Genomic DNA, 12,485 nt, shown 5'->3' with positions numbered 1-12,485 from the left:
CATGGGCTACAGAAGCCTGGGGGAAAGGAAACACCACAGAAAACCAAGGCAAGGGACACACATGGCACCCCCCCACCCTGTGTGGTTATGCAGCATTCTTACTCGTATCTAACATGAATTAGTTGCCTTTCAGGCAAAGTGTGCAAGGTTAGGACAATGACAACGTACCCCATTTAGCACGGTCGTTCAGAAACCGATGGGGTATGGCACAGAGGTTTCTCTGGAAAGTTCGCCTGAAAGAGGGAGCTTTGGGGGAAGAGCTATTAAGCGCCACCGTGAGCGTTGGCGTAGAGAGGACCTCAGCTCTGCTCATTAGCCAGAGGATGGGAGGGGAAAAAATTAATGGAAGTCAATAAAACAAAAATGGGTTTGGGAATGAGCTTAATAAAATGAAAAGAGGCCTGGTGAGGTGATCCATCTGTCGAGGCGACACCAAGGTACTAGGAGGAGGGGGGCTCCCAAGGTTGGCATGGGGGGCAGGGGAGAGGGCTTGTGAAGCTCCCAGGGAGCTCTTTGCTGGTAGCCCCCTCCCCAAAGCCAGTTGCTGGCTCCACGTTTCTGAGGGCCCTGGGCAAGAGTCCTTCAGAGCGTCTCCTCTGCCGCCAGCATTCTCATCCACTCTCAGGGCTCCTCCACCTCTTTGCCATCGTGCTTGCTTGCCTGACTGGCAGGCAGCCACTGGGCAAATGGGCACCCACTGGTCCTCCCTGCCACCCCCATGGCTGCTGGCCACGGCCAGTGTAGGGCAGCAGGCACGCTGGATTGGGGAGAAGGAGCCGCAACTCCAGAAGGTCTCGGCAGGGAGCCGCTGACGGGTTGTGAGGCCTTGGCCTTGGCCAGCCATGCCTACTGTTGATGCTGGCCCTGCCCAAGGCCGCCAGGAGCACGGCCTTGGCAGCAGGGAGCCACTCATCCACTGGCTCAGAGAGAGCAGTCTGCAGCCCAGAGCACAAGGGATGGAGGAGAGACCGACTGCAATGGAAGAGGTGCCGCAAAGTCCTCTTTCTAAGGCCCTGGGACATCTGGTCCTTCCAGTCGCCAAGGTGATCTGTGTGTCTGCTTGTGGCTTGGCATTTTGATGACAAAGCATCCTCCATCGTACAAAGAACACAGAGACGTTGCATCCTCCTGTCCCCCATGACAAACGCCAAGCCAAAGGGGATGCCAGGCTGGTCCCATACATCAGCCAGGGAAGAGACAGGTGCAGGGAGCTTATTTCATCCTTCCCTGCCAGGAAAAACAAGTATAAGAGCTTCAAAATGAAGCACTTGTGTCCGAGTTTTTGATCTTTTCCTCCGCCCTCCCAACCCCTTCCCCTTTTGTGTCATGGCTTTTAGATTAGAAGCCAGGGATTGACTCATTGTAATCTTTGTCAGCTACTCTGGGGGTCAATTTTAGCTGAAGATTGGGGTAAAAGTAGGATAAATAAAGGAATAAGATGGCTAAAAAAATGAAAAGTCTATGCCTGCTCATAATTTCTGAGCAGAAGCCACAAGTTGGGATGCGTCGTACCCCCAGTGGTCTTCTCTAATGTCGCTCTCTCCCCAACTGCAGTACAATCAGGCTTCATCTTCTCCGTTGTCCCGCTCTGTGATCTGTATCCTGCCTCCTAATTCCCATCATTGCCGCCCAGAGCCTTCAAAAGCCACCAGAGCCTTCTAAAGAACTTCTGAATTATCACTGCATATTCATTCTCACTTAGCAGCAGCCGCTTCGGGGGATTGTCATCTGAGATGGGTATCAAAACATTTGTAAAGAAAGGTAACAGAAAAGTGGTAACAGTCACCCACTCACGAGCACATGGGAAACGCACGCAAACCACACCCTCCCCTCTTTCCTCGTACCTTGACAATCTCTTGAGCAATTTGCCGCGTCTTGTTGACATCCAGTACAATTTTGGCATCTCTCACCACCGAGTAGAGTGTCCGTCCTTTGCACAAGCTGGAAGAAGAGGAGAATCTTAATTGACTGCAGGGGGAGAGGGGCAGAGGAGGTGATGAGGAAGCCTAAGAAAACCGCCTGAGATCTGGATGGAGACACGACAGCAGAAACAAGCCTGAAGGGAGACACTGGCTTTCTCGCCAAGGCAAGAAGGACGGTTTCGCGCCGTTGCATGGAGGTGTGCACAAGCAGGGCTGGCGGTGTTTTTGAGGGGCCTTGGGCAAGACACCCTCACTGGGGCTCCCTCCTTGGCGAGCTGATCTTTCCACTAGCATTGCCATCAGCTGCTCTTTTCCTCATCCTCTTTCTCATCCTGCGCCTCTTCCTTGCTTGCTAGGTACAGAGCCAGCAAGGAAGCAAGGGCACCTCCTGCTCCTCCTCCTCACCACCCCAGTGTCTGGGAAACAGACAGAGGCTGATCAACAAGCAGATTGCAGTGGTGAAGTGGAGGAACAAGCCCAGGGCACTCTTGCCAGTGGGCCCCTGCAGGGGTGTGGGCCCCTGGCAAGGGTCCAACCATGCCTGCCTTGAGAGCACCATTGGCAGGACGCGAGGGCTGTCACCCCTTTGTGGGAGACCAACCCTTGTGCCCACATTCCCAGTGACTGATGCGACACAGACATTCTGCCTCTGATATGGGAGGTCACCCAAGGCCATCAGGGCCAGTAACTGCTGATGTTATCAGTGTCCTCCATGAATTGGTCCAGTCACCTCTAGGAGCTGTCCAACGTGGCAGCCACCACACATCATGTGGAACTGAGTTCCATGCACTGCGTGAAGCAGCCCTTCCCTGGATCTGCCCCACTCCAGCTTCCTGGGACGATCCTGCTGGGTTCTGCTGTTATGACAGGGGAGAAAAACGCTTCCTCCTCCACTTTCTCCTCAGCATTCATAGTCCCATGCACCTGTTATGCCCCTCCTCACTCTCCTAAGCAAAGCAACTCCAGATGTTGGGACCCTTCTCCATGGGGCAGCTGCTCCAGACCTCCCCCATGGTGGACCAAACAGGACTTTGGTGCAATCGAGCAAAATTCGTCGCGGAAACGTCAGTCCAGACTTGGGTAAGATTTGCCCATCTTTTCTTCCATACCTGTTGCTGATAAATCTATTTGAGGAGTCTTAATTACCAAATGCAGCTGCTGGGTGGGGGGGGGGGGCGAGGAGGAGGACTCTGAAGCCAATTAAAATTTGTATTGGCATTTGAATCATGTAATGGAGTTTGTGGGTGGATTCTGCCTTGACTTTTTCCCATAACAGAGAGACCTCCACACGCACTCCGAGCACACAGGAACACACCCATTCTTCTGCCCACCCACGCTCATTACCAGCAAATTGAGAAAGCGCAAATGAAATACCTGAGCTGAGATAATGAACCACCTAAAATAAAACCAGCTCCGAGGATCACAGGTGTTAATTTGATCTGGTTCTGCAGCTAACTACAGATGCGCTGCAGCTTTGGATTGTCCTTCTCTCCCGCCCACCACCGCCGCCGCCGCCGCCTCCTCTCTACAGCTTCTTCCTCCTTCTCTCAAGGACCCTGGAGGCAAGGCTGAGCCCCTTGGAGAAGTTGCCCTTGATGCTCTGTAGGCAGTGGATGTGTGGAAATGGGTCTTGAGGACAGAAGAGCCGAATCACTGCAAATGGAGATTTGGGCCTGGATTCATCCCTGCTTCAAAGCTCTTCCGCCAGATTCCAGACACAGGCCTGAGTAAGCAGCAGGACCTAAGTGGTGGCCAAATGGTCTTCAACAGATGGTCCATGGGACTAGCATCCTCACAGAGTCCTCCTGGGAGGCTCCCTGCCTCACCTGATTTGCGTTTAATTGCCTACAGTATTTAAAAACACTTTTCTTTAACTGGGAGACTGCCATGATGCCAAGCCAAGCATTGCTGTCCACTGCCATCTCTGTTCGGATCCAAAAGAGTTGTCTGGTGCTTCATTGCTCAGGTGCCCATCTCCGCCTTGTTCTTACCTTTCGGGCAGGGCACATCTCGTTCATCACTCACGTGTTTACAGTAGATTCACTTGATGGAGAGAGGAACTGAGTCGGTATTTACGAGTTATATTTCTCTTCTGCCATTTTTCCTGCAAAGACCCCAACACAGCATACATGGTCCTTCTTTGCTTTTATCCTCACAACAACTCTATAAGGTAGGTTAGGCAAAGAGCCTGGGACTGCCCAAAGTCAACCAGTGAGCTTTATTACTGCATGGAGACCAGCGCGTGGATCTAGTGAGCCTCAGTCCAACGCTCTCCCCACTAGGCAACGCTGGCTCTCCCACACTTATTTATTTTTCACATTTGGAGGCCATTGAATAGCCCCACAGCACTCTCTCAGTGTTTAACAACAATAAAAACTTGCCAACAGTACAATTATAAATACAGGGGGAAGGAGCAGGGGACATGATACTCCCTCAAAATTCCATATATAGCCACCAATCCTAAAAAGTTGGGGACCCAACTTGCAACAATCACTCACTGAGAAACTGGAATGCAGTCATTTCTAGCAACATCCCTAAATAATTATTACTGTTATGATTACATGATTATCAGCCCAGTGCGGATGCTCCAAGGTCGGAGCTCTTTTTTGACCTCAGAATCCAAAAAATCCCACGTCCTCTAGATGCTTCCTAGGGTCATAGAACTGCACTGTGAGATGTGCTTCATAAATATAGTTACTTCAGGAACTAGTCCTCAATCTAGGCAACACATCAAAAGAAAAGGCAGGGAAAGGACCATTGGTGACAGCCATCCGTTTTCCTTGTTAAGTGGGGCTGCCATATTTCCAAATTGGGGTTCAAAGAAAAGCATGGGAAATGGTTTCCTCAGAATCAACGGACTTGCCTGCCAACTGCTAACCCCTTCAAGAATTCCCCCTATGTACTTTAGTGCGTATGAACCAAAAATAGAACATTTTATAAAGAACATCCAAAAGTCTTGTGACAGCCCAACTTGTGATGAATTTATTATGGCATTAGCTGCCCTCCTACAACCAGGCATCCTCTAGATGGGTTAGACTACAACTCCTAGTATCCCCACATTCTTTCATGAACTACATGGAACTACTGGTCCCATCAACTCTAGTTAGCACAACCAGTAATGAAAGATTATAAGCCCTGAGGGCCAAACATCTGGAGAACTTCAAGATGTCCATCCCATGTCCATGTCACAAAACTCTCTGTCTATATTGCAACAGGTTGACACAACTAATCCTCTGGAAATTGGATCAGAACAGTTTTTTTTTTTTAAACGTTCTAATCATTCATAGAAACTTCCTTTTTATCTATGGCTGAGAGGCAGTGACTGGCCCAAAGTCACCCAGTGAACTTCATGACCAGGAGGGGAGTAGATCCTGGATATTCTGAGTCCCAGTCCAGCTTTCTAACCATGAAGCTACATTGGACCATGTTGCATACAGAATATTTTACACTGAAGAAATACTTGCAAAAATAAGTACAGTTGGTGAAACTATGCACACGACCTAGAGAGTTTTGACAATTGGCAAGCCGAGAAACAAGATTCTACAAATTTCTCATTTCTTTTTAAAAAATCTACAGATTCACAAACTGATTTAGAAGAAACAGAACAATGAAGCAGAGATTTGCCCATCCCTGTTCCACAGGATAGGAATAAGGCTTAAAGCAAGGATAATGGTGTTCCATCAACAGTTTAAGCTTCCATTTTTCAAACGTACGCTTGCAGTCAAACACATCATTTTGGTCCATGGAGTAGGCCAAAAACTCAGAAACCTGCAGCCTTCAAACTCAGATCACACCCCCTCTGTGTTTGGCCTGGAAAGTTGAACTGGATACACCTTAATCTATAATGAACTAGAACTAATTTATTACACTTATCTAGTTAGATATAGTAACCATCACTGACAATCCTATGAAGGATAGTCCAAGAAAAGGGACCCCCAGAGCAGATCTCCAAAAAACATGAAGCTGTGTGGAATATCTGTAAGGCAACTCGTGGAATTAAGGAATACGTCAAACCCAGCAAACACTGTGGCTTGTTTGAAAGTGTACCTCGTTTCCTGTCTGGCTGGGAAGACAAGACACGGGGCCTTTTGGGCTATCAGCCACAGGCATCATTTGGCCATAAAGAAACAGGGGAAAATGTGATGCGAAAGAGAGCCCTGGAGCAGGCTAGTGAGGTTTGCCTTGGTAACAGCTCTGCCGTTTTTGGCTTCTCCGACATGTCATAGCAACTCCTAGCAGGAGACCGAAGTCCACGCCGCAAAGCAATCCTCACTGCCCACCCATCGCCAGCGATGTGTCCCTCCCTCGTCTCAGCTCATCTCTCTCCAGCAATGGGGCAGCCGGACGATGCCAGCAGGCTGCCGGTAGATGGACCGACCCAGCCCCGTTCCCAAGCCTGTGCAAATCAAGGAGCCAATGAGGCGTGGGAAGGGCACTCAAATCAGCTCCGAAGGAAGCGGCGGCAGAAATTAATGAGACAAGGAATGGAAATAGTCCATCGCGCTCGGCCCTTCCTCAAGGAGAATAGCTCTGAGCAGATGGTCTCGAGCAAAACAACACCGATGCAGACCGAGGGGAGACGGTTATGTAAAGAAAATAAAAGGGGATGTTTTTGGCAGAGGTGCACAAGAGGAGGGGGCAGCAGGGTCAGGAGGAGCAGTTAGGCAGCCCCAGGAAAACTCCCCTGCAATTTGTACTGGGGAACCCACTGATACTTCGGGATGAAAAGACGGAATGGGGGTAGGCAGTGGAGCATTTGAAGCGATTGGAGATTGGTTGTTCTTTAGGTTAATGTGTGTGTGTGGGTTGTGTTAAACTCGTATACAGTATTGAATGCCAGGAAGATAAGATAGATTTGAGGGGTGTATTCCTTTAAATATTGCATTTATATAGGTTGCGTTTGTTTAAAATTCCCTTGGCAGCTTCACTCATCTTAGTTTGCTTTGTTGATTTTAGTTTGCTTTGTTCCACATTCTTTTTAATGCAATGTCCGTGTTAAAAAAATAAAAATTTAAAAAAGAAAAAAGATACTTCAGGATGTACAGGTCTTGTTAAATCCATCCCCAACTGCCTGTTGTGGGTTCTTGGGCACTTTTGCTTCATCATTTGCATTGGGCAGAGTCAGAATTTTTTTTCAATATGCTAAACTTGCATTTGTGCAAATTTGAACATACACAAATCTCTCCGAATGCTTATTTTCCCACTGTAGGTTATGGAGAGAAATGTACTTTTTAAACATTTTTTCATATTTTTCTATAATGAAAACTGGTTTGGGAAAAGCTGTAGAATCCATGGGCCAGGATTACAGCTATGGGAACTCATCTGGGCCCATCGTGGGGCTCCCTCTATCCTTTAAGCTCAAGCTGGAAATAAATCCAGTCTTTTCAGAGAGATGAGAGAGGCTGGCCTATCTCTAAGGGATTTACTGTGAAGATCTCATCCTATGTACCTTCTCATAATTCGATTTATTTATTTATTCAACGTATATTCTGCTATACTAGCAGAAGACTCTCTAAGCAACTATAATATTACATAAAATAACAATATTGCATAAAACAACAATAAAAACAACATGCAAGAAAACAGAGAATGTGGCCATTCAAGCAAGGATGCAACCAAATGAAACCCAGGCTAGGTTTACCCTGATAGTTCCTACCACCCTTAAAAAGACAAGAAATTCAAGAGGCTGCAATTCTGAATACAGGATTAGTGGAGGCTGGAGAGGTCCAATCTGCAATGCATTCAAATGATTTGAGATTTCTCAGGATTTGACCTGCAGATTCTGCAGTAAAATAGTTTTTGCTGAGACACACGGTCTCGCAGGCTTTTAAATAAAAATTTGCTGGGGGAAATTGTGCAAATTTGCACTTTATAAAGTGCACACTGATGCTGTTGCACATGACTGCAACTGGCCACTTGTACACGGACAAAAAATTCTCCAGTGCTCTTAAAACAGTCCAGTTCTGCCTGTGAGAAGATGCCAGAACAGAAGATGCCTGACAATCTGTAAAGCACAATGGAACATTTTTTAACAAAATCCATACGTCCTTAGGGGAAGGTGGGACTGGTTGACTTCCCCTTCACTGCATCCGAAAAGATCCCACAGTGGCAAGGACAACAGCTGGCAACAAGCAAAATATCTCAGCTTCACCGAGGCACCCCAGAGAGTCAGTCCCAAAGCAAGGACATAAATACGGAGAAGACCCCTCGCCCTCTGATGGAGGGGCCATGAACAGCCCCCTGGCCTTTACTAGTTATAACTACACATACGCAGGTGGAGGAAAGCTTATGCAAACATATGTGGATTAAAACATAGGTGGTGACTTCTTTCTGGTTAGAAGTTAATGCTTGTGTAAATGTTCTTCTTGGAAAATCTATGGCAATTGTGGATGTTTGCATGCTTTCAAACTACATATAGTCCAGCAATATGCAGAGGATGAAGTGAACAATGCAAATTAGGAATGCTTACAGTTGCAAAGAGACTCATACTTCGAGCTTTGAAAGAGAAACACCCACTAACCATTTTTAGAAATATGGATGGGTTATATTATTATTTTACATTTATATCCCACCTTTCTTTCCCGTGCAAGGCAGTTTACAAGATTCTTCTCCTCTCCAATTCGTCCTCACAACAACCATCCTGCGATGTATGTTGGGCTGAGGGCTGGCTCAAAGTCCCCCAGTGAGCTCCATGGTTGAGTGGAGGCTAAAACTTGGGGTTCCTGAGTCCCAGTCCAACGCTTTTACCTGCTATACCACACTGGCTCCCCTCTTTGTTTCTGTATTTTTCATGGAACCACTGGGGCCTTTCCTCTCCACTCTTTCCTTGGTGTGAACAACTCATCTGGGCAGATATGGATGAAGCCAAGACACAGCTGGGACAGTGCTTCCGACAGGGGTACTGTAGGCTCAAAAATGATTAAACTGTGGCTGTTGCATTTTGGGCAAATCATGAGAAGGCAAGAAGCTCTGGAAAAGACAGTGTGCAAGGGAAAGCCACATGCAGAAGAAGAAGAGGAAGACTATCCATGAAATGGGTTGATTCCATGAAGGAAGCCACCGTCTTGACAAGACCTAAGCTGGGCCATCAAGGCCACGGTAGTTCGGGGGGCATTTGGAGAACTGAATGAAGGGGTCATGGACAGGATAATTTGGAGGACTCTCATTCATATGGTCACCATAGATCAAAGGTGACTTAGTGGCACCTAACAAGGAGTGCTGTCAAACGGGGTGCTTTCTGGTCTGTATGTCCTGGGATGCTGTGCCTCCCACCAGAGACAAGTCCCTGACTTGTAATTCTAATCCATTAGCTTTTATTGTGCAAAAACTGGCTGGCAATCAAGCTGGTCTTGCTTCAGGCTACACAGCAGGTCCTGTTACGAGCCATTGCTACAAAAGGCTCAGGCTATTTTAGCATTGTACCATGTCAGCTTCTCAAGCTAATGTGGTGGAATAGAGAGCTGACACCAAACGGGTGGGGATGGTTTGAGCCCTCTCATTCAGGTAGGCATACTAATGAAGGCCTGCCTTGAGCAGAGATGCTTCCCCTCAGGAGCCTCCACAGCAGTTTCCTCCTTGGAACAGCCAGTGACTCTGTGCTGCGTGTCCCTCCTCGTTCTCCATCCAAATTCCCTCCCCCTCCACATCTTCTTCACTCTGGCTCAGTATTCTCACAGTTTCAGAAGGGCCTTGGTCCACTGGCAACATCCCTGCCCATCCCCAGTGGCTGCAGCCTCTTCCTGCTCCTCCAATGAGTCAGAATAAAGCCCAAGTCTTCATTGGGCTCCTCTTCAGAGGTGCCAGAAGGACTCTCTATATATTGCAAGCTTGGAAATGTACAGACTATGCCTGCAGGTTAGATCTGAGTCAGCATTTGGCCCAGAAGGTAGAAGGTAGGTCAGATCCTTCTCAGAAAGGAACCAACCCCATTTCTCCTATAGCCTTAGCATGCAATTAAGTTTCACTTCTGACCAATGTGCTGAATGGATCACCCTCCCGGTGCTCTGGGGCCAGGGACCAAAGAATATCACGGGGTCTAAGCCCCATCCACGACATGAATCAGTGAGGGCCATCCCTCCCAGCCTTACTGGCCCACCTGATCTCGCACAGCCTTGTCTACTCCGGTTGCCAGTGGCTCTCTGAGATCTCGAGCTACGGACCTTCCCCATGTGGTCCATAGCCATACGGACGAATGCACTCCCCATGAAGGAAACAAGAGTGCTGCAGATTGGGAAGATGCTCAGCCAAGGAGGAGCATGTAAAAGGAAGCTGTAGAAGATGTTTGTTGGACCCCGGTGGGTGGAGGGAATACAGAGGTACAGACTTTGGCTGAATCACCCTGCCAAGCACTCTTCATCAGATGATGAATAACTTGTTGAAACAGGATGATGGCAAATACTGGAGGTTCAGAACTCCTTGCTTAGAAAAACTGAAGCCTCTTGTTTGCTGCTGACACACAGCACCTGTTGCTATTGAAACAAACCCACCTGCAAGATCTTTTACAGATTTCTCTTCACTGAGTTATCTCCTGATTTCTTTTGCACCATAACCCCAAAGGGAGGAGGAATAAACCACCTTGAGGAGGGAGGATCACAACACCACCTCTGCTTCCCCCACTGAAATGCTAATTTTTCCCCCAAGGTGCTATTGACCCAGAACTCCTTCCGTGTTCCTGGTTAAGCAGCATAGCTGCGCACATCAAAGGAATGCAGGCTTCCTTTTGTCTGCATGTTGCCTGATTCACTGTGAAGTAGGCTCTTCATAATCAAATCTTTTAGCCTGGCACACTCTGCTTACAAATGGAAATTTGCATCTGCTCACTGAAAACCCAGCCTTGGCAACCCGAGTGAACTGCACCGTGTTAGACAAGCGCCCCGTACAAGGTCTCAGCACCAATAAATCTGCCAATTAGAAGCACCTGGACAAGATGCTCCCTCAGTGGCTAATCCTCACAAGGAAGAGCAGTCCTTATTCTCAACCGGTTTCCTTCCCCACTTTCCCCTTTTTAATTCTCCAGTCTGCTCATAAAGGTGTGTTCTTGTGCTGTGAGATCTTTCCATGCTGATGGGAAAGAGTAAATTGTATGGGCTGGCTTGATTCTGTTTTAAACTTTTCAAAGTTTTCCATTGCATTTTATCATGCCCTATTTTAGAGTTTCATGAACTGTCCAGAGAGCTTTGGCTATTGGCCAGTAGAGAAAGGTTATAAATAAATGCTTAAATAGAATGGCCCACTCTCTGAAGTCTATTGGGTCTTCCATTCTCAGATAGGCTGAGGATATGGGACAAAAATGCTTCCAAGAAGGCATCTGGAACTGGACAGGCTGACAATGTGAAGAAATGTGATGCTGTGGGTCCATATCTGTGGCATATCGGGTGTGATGTAGGGGCTAGAGTGCTGGTGTGGGACATCGAAGTTTTGGGTTCTGGCTCCCACTTAGCCATGAGACTCATTGGATGAATTTGGGCCAGTCCATGGCTCTCACTTTTCCCTTCCTCCCAGTGATGTTGTGCAGATAGAACACAGAAAAGGAGGAGAAGCATCAGGTGAGCTGCCTTGCATTCCCACCAGGAAAAATGGTGGAATGCAAATATAAGGCATAAATACCAGTTATGCTCTTTCACCGTCTCGCGCACGGTCTACTGCAAATGCCAGCAACTCTTTGGCCCCTTGGGCACAGAAGGGTCTTCCCAGATGGCCACGAGATGACTTCTATTGGTGATGGCAGGGTCTGAACATGGGACTTTCTGTTTGCAAATTGAGTGTGTTACACTGAGCTATGCACTTGCTGAAGCTACACTGGTCTGGATTTCAGCAGTTCTGGAATGGGAGACCAGCAAAGATGGCCATGAGTCCTGCTGAAGGGAGGTGGTTGGAATGCAGAAGCGTGAGGCAGAACAGGTGGCTTCTTCCCTCGCTGCTCAGGGCTGGTGAAGTTAGGCAAGAGGGAGATGGAGTGACTTGTTCATGCAGCCCTTCAGGGGATGCTGTGGCAGATGGGCCTGGAAGCGTGTGCTGCTAGCAAGCAATTTGGAAGAGCCAGTGTGCAAATACTTTTGGAGGCAAAGTGGACCTCTCTGCTGCTGGCAGTGCAAGGCATGCAGATACTCTGGCCCAAAGGCCCAATTCTGTCCTCTAGGGACCTGGTAGCTTAGATGTCTCTTGGTCACTACAGGACTCAGTTTACCCTTTGGTTCCCATCGCATATAATTTGAGCAAGCACCATAGTCTGGACCCAAAGAAAGCCTCTGATGAATAACCATTCTCCAAAGGAGCAGCCTTTGCTTTGGAAGCAATAGATGCCTGTGTTGAAACTGCTAGTCTGGAATGGGTACCCCTGGTCTGAAGGCCAAATAGCTCCTCCGGAGTATCCCAGAAAGTAGTTCTCCCCACTGGTTCCCCAAGTCAATGGTGGACCATGTGGTAGCACCCAGCTTTGCACTGCATCCCCTACACCTCCACTTCTAAAAGGTTGAACTGCCCCTCCTAAGGTTTGCAATTGGAAGCACCTTAAAATAAGCTATTGGGGTGGGGTCTTTAATTTTATTTTTGTCTATAACTCTT

At 47.9% G+C, this 12,485-nt stretch overlaps 1 protein-coding gene across 1 annotated transcript in view; it reads right to left on the bottom strand.

Annotated features, from left to right (window-relative positions):
* The window catches only part of KSR2 (kinase suppressor of ras 2), a 154,162-nt gene that overhangs the window by 22,968 nt on the left and 118,709 nt on the right, over positions 1-12,485 (bottom strand). Inside the window, exon 14 of the mRNA XM_044448941.1 lies at positions 1,845-1,941. Coding sequence (XP_044304876.1) covers positions 1,845-1,941 — 97 coding nt within the window. The remainder of the gene's footprint in view (positions 1-1,844; positions 1,942-12,485) is intronic.

This window comes from Varanus komodoensis, unplaced genomic scaffold (genome assembly GCF_004798865.1).
Source record: "Varanus komodoensis strain SLA01 unplaced genomic scaffold, ASM479886v1 scaffold56, whole genome shotgun sequence".
NCBI classification, from domain to species: Eukaryota; Metazoa; Chordata; class Lepidosauria; order Squamata; family Varanidae; genus Varanus; species Varanus komodoensis.
The sequence above is the reverse complement of the archived record's forward strand: the minus strand, read 5'-3'. Positions and strand labels throughout refer to the sequence as shown.